Genomic DNA, 21,395 nt, shown 5'->3' with positions numbered 1-21,395 from the left:
GCTCACTGAGCTGTAGGTTTGATATCCAGACGTTTCATTACCAGGCTAGGTAACATCATCAGTGGCGACCTCCAACTGAAGCGAAGCTGTTGTCTCTCCTGCTTTCTATTTATAGGTTTGTCCTGGATGGGGTTCCTGGGGTTTGTGGTGATGTCATTTCCTGTTCATTTTCTGAGGGGTTGATAGATGGTATCTAGATCTATGTGTTTGTTTATGGCGTTGTGGTTGGAGTGCCAGGCCTCTAGGAATTCCCTGGCATGTCTTTGCTTAGCCTGTCCCAGGATAGATGTGCTGTCCCAGTAGAAATGGTGGTTTTTTTCATCCGCGTGTAGGGCTACGAGGGAGAGAGGGTCGTGCCTTTTTGTGGTTAGCTAGTGTTCGTGTATCCTGGTGGCTAACATTCTTCCTGTTTGTCCTACGTAGTGTTTGTGGCAGTCCTTGCATGGAATTTTGTAGATGACGTTGGTTTTGTCCATGGGTTGTACTGGGTCTTTTAAGTTTGTTAGTTTTTGTTTTGAGTGTGTTGGTGAGTTTGTGTGCTACTAGGATTCCAAGGGGTCTTAGTAGTCTGGCTGTCATTTCTGAAACTTTTGATGTATGGTAAGGTGGTTAGGGTTTCTGGCTGTCTTTGGTCTGTTTGTCGTGGTTTGTTCTTGAGGAATCTGCGGACTGTATTTTTTGAGTATCCGTTCTTCTTGAATACGTTGTATAGGTGGTTCTCTGTTTTGTGAAGTTCGTCTGTGCTGCAGTGTGTGGTGGCTCGTTGGAACAGTGTTCTGATACAGCTTCGTTTGTGTGTGTTGGGATGGTTGCTGGTGTAGTTAAGTATTTGGTCAGTGTTTGTCGGTTTTCTGTATACGTAGGTTTGTAGTTCTCCGTTGTCCGTTCTTTCGACTGTGACGTCCAGGAATGCGAGTTTGTTGTCGGTTTCTTCCTCCTTGGTGAACTTTATGCCTTTGAGGGTGTTGCTGATGATGTTAAATGTCTCTTATATCTTGTTTTGTTTTGTGATGACAAAGGTGTCATCTACGTAGCCACCTAAGGTAGCCACCAGGATACACGAACACCAGCTAGCCACAAAATGACACGACCCTTTCTCCCTCGTAGCCCTACTCCGGATGAAAAAAACCCACCATTTCTACTGGGACAACACATCTATCCTGGGACAGGCTAAGCAAAGACATGCCAGAGAATTCCTAGAGGCCTGGCACTCCAACCACAACGCCATAAACAAACATCTATCAACCCTCAGAAAATGAACATGAAATGGCACCTCTCCTCTGACTAAAGAGAACGCAAAGACTTTGTGTTTCATACAAGGTGCCAATTTCCTCCTACGTCTCCTTCATATTGTGAGATAGGTCCCATCAGGTCCTAAAGATGTAGCTACCTCAATGCGTTTCAAAACAACCAACAGCACTACTTGCTTTTTTAAATATCAACATGCCCTAGGATATTGACATACCCCTCTGTGGACTTACCACCTACCATGTCCTCCTACTTTGTGAACCGATTCAAAAGTATTCATTAACAATCTCACCCACTTTGGCTCTATACATAAATTTCCTCCTTTGTTCGAGAGTTACCCTCTTGCTCCTTAGGTATGTACAAAATGCCTTGGGATTTTCCTTAATCTTGTCTGCCAAGAATATTTCATGGCCCCTTTTAGCCCTCCTAACTCCTTATTTAAATTGTTTCCTGTCTTCTTATATTCTTCAAGAGCTCTTCCTTGTTCAAGAGAACAAGGAATAAGTAACAATACAGCATAGGAACAGGCCCTTCAGCTCTCCAAGCCTGCACCAACACATGTTGCCATTCCATACTTAAACTGTCTTCACTTACAGGATCCATATCCCTCTATTCCCTTCCTATTCATGCATTTGTCCAGATACTTCTTGAACGCTGCGATTGTGTCTGCTTCCACCACATCCTCTGGCAGCGCATTCCAGGCACTCACCACTCTTTGTGAAAAACTCGCCTCGCACATCTCTTTTAAAATTCCCTTGAATTTGTGTCCCCTAGTAATTGATGCCTCCACCCTGGGATAAGGCCTCATGCTTTCTACTCTATCCCATGCCATTCACAATCTTATAAATCTCTATCACGTCATCCTTTAACTTCCTGCGTTCCAGTGAAAACAAACCCAGTCTATTCAAACTTTCTTCATGGTTAAGATCCCCCATATCAGGCAACATCCTGGTAAACCTTTACTGTAGTCTCTCCAAGGTATCCACATCCTTCTGGTAGTGTGGTGACAACAACTGTACACAATATTTCACGTGGGGCCTAATTAAAGTTCTATAAAACTGCCGTGTAACCTGCCTATTCTTACACACAATACCCTTTCCAATGAAGGCAAGCATGCCATAGGCCTCTTTTACTCCCTTATCTGTGCTGCCACCTTCAGTAATCTGTGGGCCTGCACACCCTGATCCCTCTGCATATCAATAGAACATAGAACATAGAAGAATACAGCGCAGTACAGGCCCTTCGGCCATCGATGTTGCACCGATCCAAGCCCACCTAACCTACACTAGCCCACTATCCTCCATATGCCTATCCAATGCCCGCTTAAATGCCCATAAAGAGGGAGAGTCCACCACTGCTACTGGCAGGGCATTCCACGAACTCACGACTCGCTGAGTAAAGAACCTACCCCTAACATCTGTCCTATACCTACCCCCCCTTAATTTAAAGCTATGCCCCCTTGTAATAGCTGACTCCATACGTGGAAAAAGATTCTCACTGTCGACCCTATCTAAACCCCTAATCATCTTGTACACCTCTATCAAGTCACCCCTAAACCTTCTTTTCTCCAATGAAAACAACCCCAAGTGCCTCAGCCTTTCCTCATACGATCTTTCTACCATACCAGGCAACATCCTGGTAAACCGCCTCTGCACCCGTTCCAGTGCCTCCACATCCTTCCTACAGTATGGCGACCAAAACTGCACACAATACTCCAGATGCGGCCGCATCAGAGTCTTATACAACTGCAACATGACCTCAGTACTCCGGAACTCAATTCCTCTACCAATAAAAGCCAGTACGCCATATGCCTTCTTCACCGCACTATTTACCTGGGTGGCAACTTTCAAAGATCTGTGTACGTGGACACCAAGATCCCTCTGCTCATCCACACTACCAAGTATCCGACCATTAGCCCAGTACCCCATCTTTTTGTTACTCTTACCAAAGTGAATCACCTCACACTTAGCTACATTGAACTCCATTTGCCACCTTTCTGCCCAGTTCTGCAGCTTATCTATATCCCGCTGTAACATGCCACGTGCTTCCTAACTGTCAACAACTCCTCCGACTTTCGTATCATCTGCAAACTTGCTCACCCAACCTTCTAACCCCTCCTCCAGGTCATTTATAAAAATGACAAACAGCAATGGTCCCAAAACAGATCCTTGCGGAACAGCGCTAGTGATGGCACTCCAAGATGAACCTTTGCCATCAACTACTACCCTCTGTCTTCTTCCGGCCAGCCAACTCCTAATCCAAACCTCCAACTCACCTTCAATGCCATACCTCCGTATTTTTTGAAGTAGTCTACCATGGGGAACCTTATCAAACGCCTTACTAAAATCCATATACACCACATCTACCGCTTTCCCCTCGTCCACCTCCTTAGTCACCTTCTCAAAGAATTCAATAAGGTTTGTGAGGCACGACCTGCCCTTCACAAAACCATGTTGACTATCCTTGATCACATTATTCCTATCCAGATGTTCATAAATCCTATCCCTTACAATTCTCTCTAAGACTTTGCCCACAACAGAAGTGAGACTCACCAGCCTATAGTTACTAGGGTTATCCCTACTCCCCTTCTTGAACAAGGGAACCACATTTGCTAGCCTCCAATCTTCTGGCACTACTCCTGTAGACAACGAGGACATAAAAATCAAGGCCAATGGCTCTGCAATCTCCTCCCTTGCTTCCCAGAGAATCCTAGGATAAATGCCATCAGGCCCAGAGGACTTATCTATTTTCACCCTTTCCAGAATTTCCAACACCTCTTCTCTACATACCTCAAAGCCATCCATTCTACTTAATTGTGACTCAGTACTCACATTGACAACAATGTCCTGTTCCTGACTGAATACTGACGAAAAGTATTCATTCAGTGTCTCCCCAATCTCTTCAGCCTCCACACGCAACTTCCCACTACTATCCTTGACTGGACCTATTCCTACCCTAGTCATTCTTTTATTCCTGACATACCTATAGAAAGCCTTTGGGTTTTCCCTAATCCTACCAACTAAGGACCTTTCATGTCCCCTTCTTGCTGCTCTTAGCTCTCTCTTCAGGTCCTTCCTTATAACTCTCAATAGCCCCAATTGAACCTTCACGCCTCATCTTTACATAGGCCGCCCTCTTCCATTTAACAAGGGATTCCAATTCCTTATTAAATCAAGGCTCCCTCACACGACCCTTTCCTCCCTGCCTGACAGGTACATAATTATCAAGGACACTCAATAGTTGCTCCTTGAACAAGCTCCACATATCAATTACGCCCTTGCCTTGAAGCTTACTTTTCCAAGCCACACATCCTAAGTCATGCCTCACCGCATCATAATTTCCCTGCCCCCAGCTATAACTCTTGCCCTGTAGTGCACACTTATCCCTCTCCATCACTAGAGTAAAAGTCACCGAATTGTGGTCACTGTCCCCAAAGTGCTCACCTACCTCTAATTCTAGCACCTGGCCTGGTTCGTTACCCAGAACTAAATCCAGTATGGCCTCACCTCTTGTTGGCCTATCTACATATTGTGTCAGGAAACCCTCCTGCACACATTGGACAAACACTGACCCATCTAACGAACTTGAGCTATAGCTTCCCCAATCAATATCAGGAAAGTTAAAGTCCCCCATAACAACCACCCTATTACTTGCACTCTTCTCTTGAATCATCCTCGCAATCCTTTCTTCTACGTTTCTAGGACTATTAGGAGGCCTGTAAAAAAACTCCTAACAGGGTGACCTCACCTTTCCTATTCCTAACCTCAGCCCAAACTACCTCAGATGGTGAGTCTTCATCCATCATCCTTTCCACAGCTGTAATACTATCTTTGACAAGCAATGCCACACCTCCCCCTCTTTTACCCCCACCTCTGAGCCTACTAAAACATTTAAACCCTGGGACCTGCAACAACCAATCCTGTCCCTGTTCTACCCATGTCTCCGTAATAGCCACAACATTGAAGTCCCAGGTACCAACCCACGCTGCAAGTTCACCTGCCTCCAATCAAAATGATCCAGTTCCCGTCTAATATTGTTGTAATTTGCCTTCCCCCAATTTAAGACCTTCACCTGAGGGGTGCTGTTATCTCTATCCACAAGTACCTTTAAACCCACAGTATTATGGTCACTACTCCCAAAATGCTCCCCCACTGAAACTTCACTCAGCTGGTCGGGCTCACTTCCCAAAACCAGGTCCAGTATAACCACTTCCTGGGTTGGACTGCTGATATATTGTATCAGGAAACCCTCCTGAATGGTCCTTACAAATTCTGCCCCATCCAAGTGCCTAGCACAAAATGAGTCCCAGTCAATATAGGGGAAGTTAAAAATCACCCAGCACAACAACCCTGCTGTTTTTACATCTTTCCAAAATCTGATATCTATCCTCTCCTCTATCTCCTGCTGATCATTGGGAGGCCTGTCGTATATCCCTGGCTTTGTAATTTCACCTTGTCTTATGCTGAGTTCTACTCATATTGCCTCAGTACACGAGTCCTCCGATATGTCCTCCCTCAGTACAGCTGTGAGATACTCCTTTACCAGTAGTGCAACTCCCCCAGCCCCTTTTACCCCCCCCACCCCCAGACCTATCACACCTGAAATATCTAAACCCTGGGACATTCAGCTGCCAGCCCTGTCCCTCTTTCAGCCAAGTCTCTAGAATCACAATAATCTCATAGTTCCAAGTATTAATCCAGGCTCTAAGTTCTTCTGCCTTGCCGATTATACTTCTCGCATTGAAACACCTGTATTTCAGAGACCACCTCCCGTGCTCTTTTCAGCAGTGTTTCCCTGCCTGTTGTTGGTCTTAGTCACGTTTACCTTGGTTTCTACCTCTCCCTCAATTTCTGTTTCTACTACCCTACTCCTCTGGTTCCCATCTCTCTGCCACACTCGTTTAAACCTTCCTATTTTACCAAGTATCCCCCCCCCAAAGACATCAGTCCCAGTCCTGCCCAGGTGAAACTCATCCAGTTTACACAGATCCCACCTCCCCCAAAACCGGTCCCAATGCCCCACAAGTCTGAAACCCACTATCTTTTCAGGCACACGTTCATCCTATATATCCTGCTATTTCTGCTCTGACTAGCTCATGGCACTAGTTGTGGTCTTGAGATAACCACCTTTGAGGTCCTACACTTCAACTTTCTTCATAGTTCTCTACATTCTGCTCGGTCTTCAGTTTTCTTTTTGCCTCCTTTTTCTTTTTGACTAAGCTCACAATTTCTCATTATTCAAGGTTCCTGAACCTTGCTATCCTTATCCTTCCTTTTCACAGGAACATGGTGGTCCTCAACTCTAATTAATTGGCCTTTAAAAGATTCCCATGTCAAATGTGAATTTACCCTCAAGCAGCCACCCCAGATACAGTGCCTCGTGCTTACCTAAGGATTCCCAGACTAAGGCACCGCAGTCCCATAATTATGGATAGTCTAAAAATGCTTACAACAGGGAAGACTAAGAGATTTGCTGAAGGTGTTTAAACTAACAAAGGATTTAGGTAAAGAAAGCTAAAAAAAAAAGTAACACGAGCAAAATTTCTTTTTCCAAGCACCGCAAACCTGTGCATCTTTGTTATCGCTCCTGTAGTTATGGAAACAACTCTTTGATATGACAAGCAGTTGGATTTGTGGCAGATATGAATTCAAAATGGAATTGAACAAAAGGTTGGAGAAGATGATTCAGAAGGAGCAAGGGAGGAAATCGAACTGGATTGTTTCACAAGACTGATAAACAGCCCTGCCATGAGATACCGACAGGAATGTGCAGCGAGACCAAAATCAGATCAGCCATGACCTGACTAAATGATAGAACAGGTTTGAAGGGCTGAATAGCCTACTCTTGCTGGAATGTTCTATATCCTTTGAGTGTCACTGCAGCTGCAAATGGACCTGGTGTCTTCCTTCTGTGATATAGGATTCAATGATATAAATACAAGTTGGTAATGTTGAAATCTCCTGTGTAACAATCACAGCATTGACAATTTCAAATGCAATTCCTGCATCCAGTTCTATTGCCCTTGTGTTGAGCTTAGTTTTGCTTATATGCCTTCACTGTGGTCAGTTTTAAAACTCAGGATATTCTAGCCATATTTTGGCAAATAGATGATTTTCCTTACATCATGATCCAACCTCAAAACTATAATTTTAAAGAACAGTGTAATTTCTTTTACCCATGTTTTCTCTTTGTCTCTCAGGAGGGCTGCTTTTTTTTGAAAGCAAAAAAATAGCTTTTGTGGTGAGCTGTCTACAGTGGACTGAATTCTACAGGGATTCAAAATGTTCTCTGGAAGTCCTTTCCCCAATATAATTTAGGAACCACGGATTTGAAAGTAAGATGGCAGTCTCTGGGCGACACTGACTCAGTGGTTAGCACTGCTGCCTCACAGCACCAGAGGACCCAGCTTCGATTCCAGCCTCGGGCAACTGTCTGCGTGGGTTTCCTCTGGGTGCTCCGGTTTCCTCCCACAGTCCAAAGATGTGCGGGTTAGGTGAATTGGCCATGCTAAATTGCCCATAGTGTTAGGTGCATTAATCAGAGGGAAATGGGTCTGGGCGGGTTGCTCTTCGGAGAGTCGGTCTACTTGTCAAATTAAGCCGTTAAGTTTAATGACTGCCATTACACAGCTCTTCTTATACCTTTTGCATATTCACGATCCCTACATGCTGAACAAGGGACAAAATGTGAATTAGCCCACAGGTCTCAATAAAAAGGCTATTCTGTAACTGAGGTAAAAACAATGACTGCAGATGCTGGAAACCAGATTCTGGATTAGTGGTGCTGGAAGAGCACAGCAGTTCAGGCAGCATCCAAGGAGCAGCAAAATCGACGTTTCGGGCAAAAGCTGTGCTCTTCCAGCACCACTATTCTGTAACTGACTCCTAGGAGGTGCATTAAACATTGGTTGGACTTTGCCTTACTCTCCTTTCAGAAATGCAAGATCAACCAACTGCTCTTATTGTACTTGAGCTGGATCTCAAGGGTAATTGTCACCCATGGGGAGCTCAGTTACCTGTTTTACGTTTTCGAGTCTTGGTGTCAATTACCACGGCTTGAATCTTCTCTGTAAAATGCTTCAGCACAATGACATCATGTGACTCATTAGCATTGTCTATGTAAACAGTATGAGTGCCTCTGCAGAGTACCTGCGTCAGAACAGGAGTTTGGTTATTTTAGAATCAACAACAAATCACAAATAATTTTGATCCCTTTAATAAGCAATGAATTGTGTTTCACTGGCAGAACTGCTCAATAGACAACTGAGCAAACCTGCTGCAGCAAGACACCAGTTTCACTGGAAGGGTCTTCACCTCATGACATATACTCAGCCCAAAATACCAGCTGCCATATTCACCAAAACATTCCTGAACCAGAACGTGACCACATATTTAAAAACAGATGGGATGCCATGTATCCAAGTAACTGACTGACGTTATAATTCCGTTTGAACAGCTCTGATTAAACAAAACTGACGAGCAGGTTAAAGTCAGAGGCAGGGGTAACCAGCAAGCTGTTAATCAGTTTATGGATGAAACTTTCAATTTACAGCACAAGATTGATCGAACACCAGCAGCACGCTGGTTCAGTGGTTAGAACTGCTACCTCCCAGCACCAGCAGCCGGTTCGATTCCAGCCTCAGAAGACCACCTGTGTGGAGCTTGCACATTCTCTGTGTCTGTGGGGGTTTCTTCTGGTTTCCTTCCACAATTCGAAGGTGTGCAGGTTAGATGGATTGGCATTTGGTAAATTGTCTATTGTGGAGAAAGTGAGGTCTGCAGATGCTGGAGATCAGAGCTGAAAATGTGTTGCTGGAACAGCACAGGTCAGGCAGCATCCAGGGAACAGGAGAATCGACGTTTCGGGCATTCCTGAAGAAGGGCTTATGCCCGAAACGTCGATTCTCCTGTTCCCTGGATGCTGCCTGACCTGCTGCGCTGTTCCAGCAACACATTTTCAGCACAAATTGTCTATTGTGTCCATGGATGTGCAGGTTAGGTGGATTGGCCATGGGAAGTGTAGGCTTACAGGGATAGGGTAAGGGGAATCTGAGTGAGGTACTCTTCGGATAGTCGGTGTGGTCTCAATGGGCCGAATGGCCTGCTTCCACACTGTTGGGATTCTATGATTCTAATACTTCACAGCCAAACTATTTATAATTATTGAATACAAAATACCAGGAAGTAACAAGTTGAAAAGCTTTGAACAGAGGATTTGAATATATGAAGGCTTAATGATAGCAATGTTGCATGAACTGAAAATTCGAATCTTAAAGTTTCAAACCATTTATGATAATTCCACATTAGATAATTCAGCCGTCTTCATTATAAACTAGTCAGTGTCAAGTAATACTTATTATGGCCATCAAGATATAGATTGACCAAATATCCTGAAACTACTTGAAGTAATATTTATTTCGGTCTACACTATTGCTAAGGAGGATCTGACCAAGAGTCTGGGTTACCTGTTCTCTTCAAATGTTGTTCACTCACTCTTGTACTCCTTTCAGTTACTCCAATGTCATTCATTTCATTTTAACATGGCAACACTACAGATTCCATTTCAGCTCACACACTGAAATGGTTGTTTTACCTCTGGGAATCCGACCAGAACCAGCAGGGTGAAGATGTTGGTGCGTTTCAGATGGAACGGCAACTCCTCAATGCACCGCTGTGTGCAGGCCGCAATCACCTCCTGCCATTGCGGGCTAAAGTTCAGGTCCCTGAGGATATCTGCCACTGAAGATGCCCAGTCCAGGCTAATCCTGCTTCAATCAAGTGAAAGGCATAGTGATGGGGCACTTCTTCATTCAAGAAATACAAACAAGGCATTTTGTAAAGTTCAGCTTTCTAGACAAGGTCCCAGAATTTAACAATCACTGTTATAATCTTGAAATCTACACCAATAAAAATGCATTCATATAATGCCTTTCACAACCTCAGAAGTGCTTCAGACAATGAAATTTCTGAAGTCTAAGATCTACTGAAGTGTTGAAAAAACAGTAGGAAATTTCCACATGGCACAATCCCATGAATGAGAAAAATTACCAGATTATCTGTTTTAGTCAAAGCGTTGGAGTGATTATATATTGGCTCTGACACTGGGAAGGACTCAAATAGGAAGGTGGTGAAATAAAAAGACCACAATTTATTACTGTACCAAACTGTGCTAGAAATTATTTTAAAGCTTTAAGCGCTCCCTCATACAAAAATAAACAAACGAGTAAACATTACCAGTCCAAGCACACTGCTCCGAGACTAAACAAAACCTGCGTAGTCATCCAACCAGGGTGCTTCAGCTTGCCTTCTGCTGTACTAAGTAACGCCCAAGATGCAAACAGGACGTCCTTGACTGCTGCATCAGCCTCTGCTGGGGAGATTCTCAACAGTAATTGTCCAAGTAGCCCCAGCGTCAAGTGATAGGTCTCAATCAGTTGCCCAGGGTTCTGCATTGCCACCCGAAACAGCAGTTTCAGTACTTGCCTCAGGTTTGGTAGGCACATGGATGAATCCTGTGGGATTGAAGATAGTATCAAAAATCTGTGCATTGGTTCAGAATGCCCAGTGGTAATATCAAAACAGCTATTGTGAACACAGCTGTACATTTTGAAATGTCAATGGACTGAGTTCTTTGGAAAGGCTTGCAAAACTTGGGTTTTTCTTTCTTAGCCTGGCAAGGTGATTTGACTGTTACCCGAAAGAGGCACACAAGCTGTTAAAAGAAATGAAAAGGGAAGTCTAAACAACCAAGTTAAGCTTTGGCATTATCACTGGGTCAAAAAACCTGAAATTCCCTCCCTAACAGCACTGTGGACAGGTGTGCACCACATGGACCACAGTGGTTTAAAGCAACAACTCACCAACAGCATCTCCAGGCACATGGACAGCAAGTGCTAACTTTGCCAGCTACAAGCACATCCTATTAAATAATCTGGAGAAAATGACATGGGGACCAGATATAATCAGCTGAAAGGGAAAATTGAGGATCATTTTTAGGAAGCCTCTTTTCAAAAGACTGAACCACACACAGAAGTAACTTCCAAATGGAATACAGATGAAAAGCTCACTAGAATTTAGAGAAACATTTTGATGTTGCGATGGAACAAATGTGATCTTTCTGAGAAGGAGCTGAATAGATTTCTCCTTGTTCCTCACAAACCTGGAAAATTCCAAACATTCCAAAAAGTTTCATGTCATTCACATTCAAGTTCAGAAAATAAATCTCAAAACAACCAACTTGAAATAAAACCTCAGGGAAACATTTGAACACCCAATCTGTTAAATGTAAGCTAATTATCATAAGCAGCCAAAAATAAAGCAGCTTCTATCATACATTTGAAGCCTGTTTATTCGCTTTTTAAATATACGAAAATGCTTCCCAATAAAACAACCAGTGGCTCTTACAGTTTTCACAGGAGGCAACATTGCAGCCAGCAGTCCGAGAATTCTCTCCTGTGAACATTCAGCAAAGACCTGGTCTTGGCTGTGCACCGGCTCTCTGACGGCAGTGTGTGTCTTGAAAGAGGTTTTCGATCCACATATGCGAACTGCAGCTGCTTCCACAGCGGGCTCTGATCCTGGAAAATCAAAAAACAGCCCCTAAAGCAATGCAAGAAAATTCATTTGGTCTCTGCACAGTCAAGACTACACTCATTCTGCACTCCTGCTTACACCAATTCTGGCCCCTCAGCCTATTCCACCATTTCATCAGACCATAGAAAACTCATCTCATCTTAACTCTTTAATCTTTAACACTATCGCAGAAGGAACAGTAATATTTGCAAAAACGGACCTGTGTTAAGATATATTCTTGGTAAGGCTTGTAATAAATTAAACTGGCTTTCAGTAACACAGGGGTCAATAAAGCGTTTATTTGTTACCCAAAACAAAATATTACTTTTAATCTCACTTCACAAGCTCTTTCTTGCTAAGTTGCTGAGTAAACTGGATCTAATTCTTCATAATGCCTTGGTGAAGAAGATTATATCGACTTACCTGCTTTAACCACCTCCATGGCTGATGTAGACATTTGCTGCTCAGCTGCACTGGAGTCAGGCGGCTGTGTTCCTGACACAGAAGACAGCAGCACCGATTCAGTGGCCACCGACTCTGCAGCACTGGTAGGAGATGGCTTTGCGAACGTGTCGGATGCAACACTGGGCACAAAAGAATGCTGTATTTCTCTGGATGCAGTGGACATCACGGACAACAATGAACTGTGCTCAGACTGGGAGGCACTGAGTCGCTGTTCAGTCTTGGGTGGTTTCGTGGAAAGGTCAGAGGAAGACTGTTGTATAGAAGCAGCATCAACTACAGAACCGCTATGTTTAACTTCATCTTCAGAGGCAATATCTGTTACCATGAAACTTAACTGACTGGGTGATAAAACTGCTGAGGAACCAGTCGTGGATAAAGACATGCGATGTGATGAATCAGAGTCAGAGATCATATTGTCCTTACTGCTCTCAAAGTTCAAAGTATCTCCTCGGGATCCAGATACCTGAAGCACCTGTACGCTCTCCCACTCAATGCTGTCAATACTTGCCAAAGTGGCATCACTTTCACTTGATTTTAACTGGAGAAAAACAAACAGGGATCTGTGACTTAAAATCACACCACCTTCCATTTATACAGAATCATTAACATCATGGCAAGAAATTGCATAGGATTATTCCTCCAAGACATAACACCAAGCCATGTAAAGGAATGTATCTAAAATGTTCAAACAAATAGGTTTTAAAAAATGTGCCTTAAGAGACCTTGGAGTGCAGGTTCATAGCTCCTTGAAAGTGGAGTCGCAGATAGATAGGATAGTGATGATGATGTTTGGTATGCTTTCCTTTATTGGTCAGAGTATTGAGTACAGGATTTGGGAGGTCATGTTGCAGCTGTACAGGATATTGGTTAGGCCACTGTTGGAATATTGCGTGCAATTCTGGTCTCCTTTCTATCGGAAAGATGTTGTGAATCTTGAAAGGGTTCAGAAAAGATTTGCAAAGATGTAACCAGGGTTGGAGGATCTGAGCTACAGGGAGAGGCTGAACAGGCTGGGGCTGCTTTCCCTGGAGTGTCGGAGGTTGAGGGGAGACCTTATAGGTTTACAAAATTATGAGGGACATGGATAGGATAAATAGACAAAGTCTTTTCCCTGGGGTCGGGGAGTCCAGAACAAGATGGCATAGGTTTAGGGTGAGAGGGGAAAGATATAAAAGAGACCTAAGGGGCAACTTTTTCACAGAGGGTGGTACGTGTATGGAATGAGCTGCCAGAGGAAGTGGTGGAGGCTGATACAATTGCAATATTTAAGAGGCATTTGGATGGGTATATGAATAGGAAGGGTTTGGAGGGATATGGGCCAGGTGCTGGCAGGTGGGACTAGATTGGGTTGGGATATCTGGTCGGCATGGACGGATTGGACCGAAGGGTCTGTTTCCATGCTGTACATCTCTATGACTCTAAGTGAAACAGAAGGATTTCGCAAGAGAAGCCTAGGGTTTATACTGAGGCAGCTGAAGACACTGCTGCCAACAGTGAGGCAAATAAAACTGGTGATGAACAAATCACAACTGAGGGGTGTAGAGAGAAACATTGTTCTTTTGAGTGAAATATGGTGGAAGTGCACTGCAAGGAGGACTGGCTGGAGTGAAATCAGGTGTCACATTAAAAACTTCATTTTTCATTGATAGAGATTTTTAATTTTATCTTAATCAGCTGGAAATTACATAGCCTAAAACAGCTTTAGCAAAACTTTAGAAATTCTGATGTGTTGAAACTAGCTTTGCATCAAAATCAGTCCTAAAATTCTAGTCGTCCAATCCCCTCAAATGGACTGAATTCCTTTATCCTCCCAATAATTACTGAGTTGATTCATAAACATAATAAAAAATGTTCTAAAGGAGCCATTGACTGAGTTGAGCCCTCTTCTCTGTCACTCCCTTGCATTTGTTTCTCCTTGTAGCCATCTGTCTCACAAGGTGTCACTCACAGTGAGGGTTTAGGACTAGGAAGTAACCAGCCGGAATGCATGAATCAAAAATTAGCAAGTTATTAAGAATTAGGCGGAGCATCAATTGGGTCATTTAGGTTCGAGACTACAATAGATTTTTAGTGCAAAAATTAAAGATCAGGAAAGTAACCCACTTTTGTAACACAGTTTCTTTGAGAGAAGTGACATTCATTTAGCAAGCTTTTGTTTAGTACAACAATTTTTAGGAACACAATAGAAGTACTAAATGAAGGATAGCTGCAATTAATTTGAAGGAATAAGTTATGAACATAAATAATAGCATGCCAGAGAGCTACAGCACGGAGACAGGCCCTTTGCTGACCAAACTGTCCACCCACACTCACCCCATTTCCCTGCACTTGGCCCATATCCTTCTAATCCTTTCCTATCCATGTATTTGTCCAAATGCCTTTTAAATGTTGTTAACGTGGATACCTAAACCATTTCCGCTGGCAGCTCATTCCATACGCATACCACCTTCTGTGTAAAAAAAGTTGCCCCTCAGGTTTCCCCTCTAACCTTAAACTGATGCCCTCTAGTCCTCGATTCTCCAACCCTGGGGAAAAGACAGAGTGCATTCACCCTATCCATGCCTCTCATGATCTTATACACCTCTATAAGGTCCCCCTCAGTCTCCTAAACTCTAAAGAAAAAGGTCCTGGATTGTCCAACCTCTCCCCAGAACTCCAGCATTGGAGTCCTGGCAACATCCTTGTAAATTTCTTCTGCACTCTTTCCAGTTTAATGAACATTCTTCCTATAGCAAAGTGACCAAAACTGAACACAATACTCCATGTGATCTCACCAACGTCCTGTATAACTGCAACATAACTTCCTAACCTCTATACTCAATGCCCTGACTGAGGACGACAAGTGTGCCAAAGCGTTCTTCACTGCCCTGTCTACCTGTGATCCAACTTTCAGAGAACTGTGCACCTGAAGTGCATTGTCAAAAGTTAAAATAGGCGTTTAGCACACTTGCCTTCATTGGTCAGATCTTTGAATATAGGAGTTGGGATGTCATATTGAGGTTGTACAGGACATTGATGAAGCTTCTTCTGGAGTACTGTGTCCAGTTTTGGTTGCCCAGTTATAGCAAGGATATTATTAAGCTAGATGTTTGAACAGCACGGTGGCTCAGTGGCTAGCACTGCAGCCTCACAGCACCAGGGACCCGAGTTCGATTCCAGCCTGGGGCAGTTGTCTGAGTGGAGTTTGCACATTCTCCCCATGTCAGTGTGTGTTTCCTCTGGGTGCTCTGGTTTCCTCCAACAATCCAAAGATGTGCAGGTTAGGTGAAGTGGCCACGCTAAGTTGCCCGTAGTGCTCAGGAATGTGTAGGTTAGATGCATTATTCAGGGGAAATGTAAAGTAGTAGGGGAGTGGCTCTCGGTGGGTTACTCTTTGGCAGGTCAGTGTGGACCTGTTAGGTCTAACCGCCTGTTTCCCCACTGTAGGGATTCTATATTGCTGTATACAGAAGGTTTGAGTTATAAAGAAAGGCTGGGACCTTTTTCACTAGAGTGTAGGAGGTTGAGAGGCAACCTTATAAAAGTTATTAAAATAATCAGGGGTATAAATAGCATTAATAGTAGTTTTCTTTTCCTGAGGATGGGGGATTTCAAGACTAGGAGACATACTTTTAAATGTGAGAGGAGAGATTTTTTTTTAAAAGAAATGACAGGCAAATTTTTACATGGAGCCTGATTCGCATGTGGCATGAACTTTCCGAATAACGGGTGGACGTGCGTACAATTACAACATTTAAAAGACATATGGATAAGTACATGAATATGGGCCAGGAGCAGGCAGATAGGACTAGTTTAGTTTGGAATTATGTTTGACAAGGACTGGTTGGACCAAAGGGTCTGTCTCATTGCTCTATGACTCTATGAACTGCTATAACCATCAGTTGGAAGACAAAGATTCAATGTTAAGGAAAAGAAATTAGGCTGAATGTACCTTAATTAGATCACACTTGATGCATCATGTACAGTTAATACATTAACTTCAATAACCAATATTTGTGTTTCATATTCTAAGATACCTTTTTGAAGAAATAATTTACAATGAATTTCAAAATATTTTTAGGAATTTAACATGCAGCTGATTAAAATTTTCCAATATCCCAATTTGCCTTCAGTACCTTTCTGATGAATGTCCTGACTTAAACAGTCTCAAATTTTCATTTGTATTCGTACTGACTTCATGATCAACTTAGACCAAAGTAATTGAGTAGCTCCAAAGCAGAGATCCCAGAAACAATACCCAACTTCTAAACAAACATTTCCAGAGGATCCAGATAAAGCATTGATATTCATCAACATTCAGCTTTTCAATAATGCAACACAGATTACAATTTAATTATTTAATTTCATTTTACACTTTTTCCCTTACTGAAGCTAATGAATTAGACTGGCTTGTGACATATGTTGCAGAATCAACAGTGCAATTTGAATTCAAAAATTATTGAACACTTCAGGTATCCAGATACCACTGTACATCACTCATATAGCTCAAAATATATCAGATTTCATAGAATCATCATAGAATCCCTAGAGTGGGGAAACAGGCCATTGGTCCAACAAGTCCACATGGTCAATTCACCAGACCTGCACATCTTTGGATTATGGGAGGAAACCAGAGCACCCAGAGAAACCCCATGCAGACACGGGGAGAATGTGCAAAAACCACGCAGACAGTCGCCCGAGGCTGGAATCAAACCTGGGTCCCTGGTGATGTGAGGCAGCAGTGCTAGCCACTGAGCCACCGTGCCCTTGAAGATCTCCAGGCATAAATTCTGCCCAACTATTTCCCAGGTGAGTTTACCTTCTTTGGGATTTTCTTCTGACTGGACTGAACAGCTTCCTCCCCATTTCCCGAACGAGTATCAGACAAAATTGCTTTCTGGACATCAGCAGGAGTGGATTCCTAAAGAGTTGCAAAAGATAACAAGCAATGGTTACTTCCTACTTGATTAGAAAAAGCATCATCCAAAAGATAGCTTCAGATCATTCCTAAATCTTAATGCACTGGGTGTAAACAAATTTATATCTTCAAGTAAGCAAGCAGGATGTTTTTTGTGAAATTTATGCTGATGAACAAAAATGCACTGACCTGGGGCATAAGGATTAAGAAACAGAAGAAATGTCTTTATTATTTTATAAAATGTGGACAGAGCTGCCAAAGCCTTTGCTGCTTATCTCTAATTGCCCTGAACTCTGAGTTTTTTGATAGAATGTACTTCTGATGAACATTTTGAATTGTTCTTTAAAAATACATTACTTTATTCACTGGCATGCTTTAAATTTATTTATCCAATGAAGTTGGGCCAGCTCTCTTCATAGCTACCCACTTTAAGGCTAGTGTTAGAGATATCAATCCTATGATAATCTCAGTGGCTCCTGACATTATTAATTAAACCTGTTATTGCCAACATTAGATTTAAAATAGCTTCATTCTGGGTTGGTTGCACAACGTATTGTTCCAATATTGTCACAAAATTCATTTTCAGGCCACTATTGCCGAATTGATTGGTCTAGTCTGTATGATGATGCTGTAGCTCAAGTATTGTAACTGTAAGAAAAACTTGCAAGTGTGTAGCACCTTTCATACAATTAAACATCCCAAAGCTGTTCATTAGCAAATGATCAAAAACAGCTTTACACTGTACCACTGAAAAAGATATTAGGTCAAATATTTGAAAGTCTGATCAAAGAGGCAGGCTTGAAGTGTCTTAAAGCAGCAAAGAGGCAGAATAGTCTAAGGATTGTATTCCAAAGTTTAAGGCCTAGGCAGTTTGCCTCAGCCACCACTGGTGAAGTGGTCAAGCACAGGAATGAAGAGCAGTTTGGAATAAGTGGACAGAGTGCTTGGGAGGCTGTAAGGTTGGAGGAGATTGGTGAATTAGGGATGACAAGACTTGAAAGTCAGGATAATAATTTCAAAATGAAATTTGCTCGATTGAGTGCTAACATGGATCAACAGACACTGGGGCCATGGGAAAGTGGGACACTGAGGGTGAGGACAGTGGCAGAGTTTTGAATGACTCCAAGTTTACGGAGAATGGTCGGGAAACAGCCAAACCAGAAGATGAGGGTTTCAGCAGCAGGAAGTGAGACAAGGGTAGTCAGGTGATGTTACAGAATTGGAAACAATCTATCTTAGGTGAGAGTTAAAATGTGGTAGGAAGCTTAGTTTGAAATCAAATCCAACACAAGTTGTGAACAGTCTGACTTCATCTCAAATAGTTGCCAGAGAGGAATGGAATCTCTGGCAAAGAACATAGAACAATACAGCGCAGAACAGGTCCTTCGGCCCTCGATGTTGCGCCAACCTGTGAACTGTTCTCAGCTCGTCTCCCTACACTATCCCATCATCATCCATGTGCTTATCTGAGGATTGTTTAAATCCCCCTCGGAGTTAACTACATAGGCAGGTAGGGCATTCCACTCCTTTACCACTCTCTGAGTAAGGAACCTGCCTCGGACATCTGTCTTAAATCTATTACCCCTCAATTTGTAGTTATGCCCCTCGTACAAGCTGATGTCATCATCCTAGGAAAAAGACTTTCACTGTCTACCTTATCTCTTTCAAATCCCCTCAGCCTTCTTCTTTCCAAGTCTCTCATAAGACCTTCCCTCCAGACCAGGCAACAACCTGGTAAATCTCCTCTGCACCTTTTCCAATGCTTCCACATCCTTCCCGAAATATGGCAACCAGAACTGTACACAATATTCCAAGTGCACCCGCACTAGCTTTTTGTATAGTTGCAGCATGATATTGCGGCTCCGGGACTCAATCCCTCTACCAACGAATCCTAACACACCGTATGCCTTCTTAACAGCATTATCAACCTGGATGGCAACTTTCAGGGCTCTGTGTACATGGATTCCAATATCCCTCTGCACAGCCACACTAAAACTGAAGTTTTTAATAGGGACAGGGACTTCTGACTTATTAATACTTGGACGATGTTTCTGGCCAATCAGGACAAGATATCAGATATGAAATAGGATAATTTGGAGAGAATGGAGGGATCAGGAGAGCTGGCAGAATTTAGTGTTGTCAACAAATGAGAAAATGACTATGGTTTTCCAAGACACTGCCAACGGACAGCTTGCGGATAAGAAAGGAGGAGGAAGGCAAGGATGGATATTTCGGGGAAACCAGAAGTAACAGTGCAGGAGCGGAAAGGGAAGTCGCTGCAATGTTTGCAGAAGTTGAAGAAATTCAGCAGGTCTGGCAGTGTTTGTTAGAGAAATCAGAGTTAATGTTTTGGGTTTCGGAAATGATAGCATCTGGGAAAAAGTTGTATTTATCTTGATTTCAAGAGTGGGACAGAAAGAAGAGTTAGTTGAGTCGGGAGAGGGAAACGGAGAAGGGGGGGGGGGGGGGAAGAGAGAGGAAGAAGTTGGGGAAAGGTTGAAGGAGGAAGAGGGGAAGGCAAAGGGATTGTTGATAGGAAGTCACTGGACTCAAAATATTAACTTGGCTTTCCTTGCCATGAGTTTGTCCAGAAATGTCTGCTTTTGTTTCAGATTTCCAGCATCATTTTGCTTTATATTTATATTATATCATCAATGCAATAACTCTCTGGTTATGATCAGCTAGTTAAAACCCATTAGAACTATGAAACTGACAGCAACCTCTAGTTCGGCAAAGCAAGGAAATGGGAATCCTGTGCCAACCTCTAGTGTTGGTGTGTGCACATGAGCAGTTAAACATGGAAATCAGCATGCCACCATTAGTGGTTCCCTGCCCTCCCCACAGGTTATATATTGTTAAGCTCCTCAAAAATAGAAATTTCCTTTTTTTTTCTAAATTCACTCCTGAGGTGTAGGTGCGGCTGGCTGTGTCGGCATTTCTTGCCATCTCTAATTGCCTTCTTGAACCACCGCAGTCCATATGAGTTATGATAAATCTACACTTTTACACTATCAGTCACTGTGCGAAAGCCCCAAAAAACTTTGCATTGCTAGGGTCATTAAAACAAAAAATCTTGAACAACTTGACTCCAAAAACCTTTTGGAGAAACATGAGAAAAGAAAGATTCAAAAAGGAATACTGTGTCAATTCTGGTCTCCCTGCTATCGGAAGAATGTTGTGAAAGGGTTCAGAACGAGTTACAAGGATGTTGCCAGGATTGAGGGTTTGAGCTATGGTGGGGGGGGGGGAGCTGAGAAGACTGGGGCTATTTTCCCTGGAGCATTGGAGGCTGAGGGGTGACCTTATTGAATTTTATAAAATCATCAGGGGCATGGATAGGGTGAACAGCCAAGGTCTTATCCCCAGGGTGGGGGAGTCCGATACAGGGCATAGGTTTAAGGTGAGGGGGGGGGGGGAAATTTAAGAGACTCCTGAGGGGCAAGTGTTTCTCACACAGGGTGGTGCGTGTATGGAATGAGCTGCCAGAAGTAGTGAAGGAGGCTGGTACAATTCCGATGTTTAAAAGGCAACTGGATGGGTAGATGAATAGGAAGGGTTTAAAGCAATATGAGTCAAATACTGGCAAATGGGATGAGGTTAATTTAGAATATCTAGTCGGCATGAATGAGTTGGATCAAAGGATCTGTTTCCATGTTGTACATGTCTATCACTCTATGACATGAAGGGTAACACGTTTTACACAGTGAGTGGCTCGTGTGTAGAATGAACCTCCAAGGGAAGTGGTGGATGTGGGTTCAATTACAATGTTTACAAGGCATTTGGATATATTCATGAATAGGAAAGCTTTAGAGGGCGATGTGCCAAATACAGCCACGTGGAACGAGTTTAGTTTGGGAACATGGTTGGCTTGGACTGGTTGGGGCCTAAGAGTCTGTTCAATGCTGTATGACTCTGACTAGAACCATAGCATTATACAGTAAGAGGAGGTTCTTCAGCCCATCAAGTCTGTCTGCTACAAATCCACTACTTTCTGCACTGATCCCACACTCCAGCCTCAAATATTATACCATAGAATCCCTACAGTGTGGAAATAGGCTCTTCGGCCCAACAAGACCACACCGACCCTCCGACGAGTAACCCATCCAGATCCACCTAACCTATTATCCTATATTTACTCTTGTAAAATGCACCTAACCTACACACCCTTGAAGACTATGGGCAATTTAGCACGGCCAATCCACCTAACCTACACA

General features: G+C 43.1%; 1 protein-coding gene across 3 annotated transcripts in view; it reads right to left on the bottom strand.

Moving 5' to 3' along the window:
• zzef1 (zinc finger, ZZ-type with EF hand domain 1) overlaps positions 1–21,395 on the bottom strand; it is a 260,425-nt gene that overhangs the window by 73,350 nt on the left and 165,680 nt on the right. For 2 of the 3 annotated variants that reach the window (XM_043718816.2, XM_043718818.2), the window contains exons 38-43: positions 17,083–17,184; positions 12,243–12,822; positions 11,652–11,824; positions 10,482–10,759; positions 9,841–10,015; positions 8,264–8,396 (exon numbers count right to left, since the gene is read on the bottom strand). In XM_043718816.2, coding sequence (XP_043574751.2) covers positions 8,264–8,396; positions 9,841–10,015; positions 10,482–10,759; positions 11,652–11,824; positions 12,243–12,822; positions 17,083–17,184 — 1,441 coding nt within the window. The remainder of the gene's footprint in view (positions 1–8,263; positions 8,397–9,840; positions 10,016–10,481; positions 10,760–11,651; positions 11,825–12,242; positions 12,823–17,082; positions 17,185–21,395) is intronic. The other variant, XM_043718817.2, reaches the window with a different exon arrangement.

The sequence above is a fragment of the Chiloscyllium plagiosum genome, unplaced genomic scaffold (genome assembly GCF_037043375.1).
Source record: "Chiloscyllium plagiosum isolate Xiang-an unplaced genomic scaffold, Cpla_swu_hap1 HiC_scaffold_31, whole genome shotgun sequence".
NCBI lineage: Eukaryota > Metazoa > Chordata > Chondrichthyes > Orectolobiformes > Hemiscylliidae > Chiloscyllium > Chiloscyllium plagiosum.
Note: the sequence above shows the minus strand (reverse complement) of the source record. Positions and strands in the feature narration are given on the sequence as shown.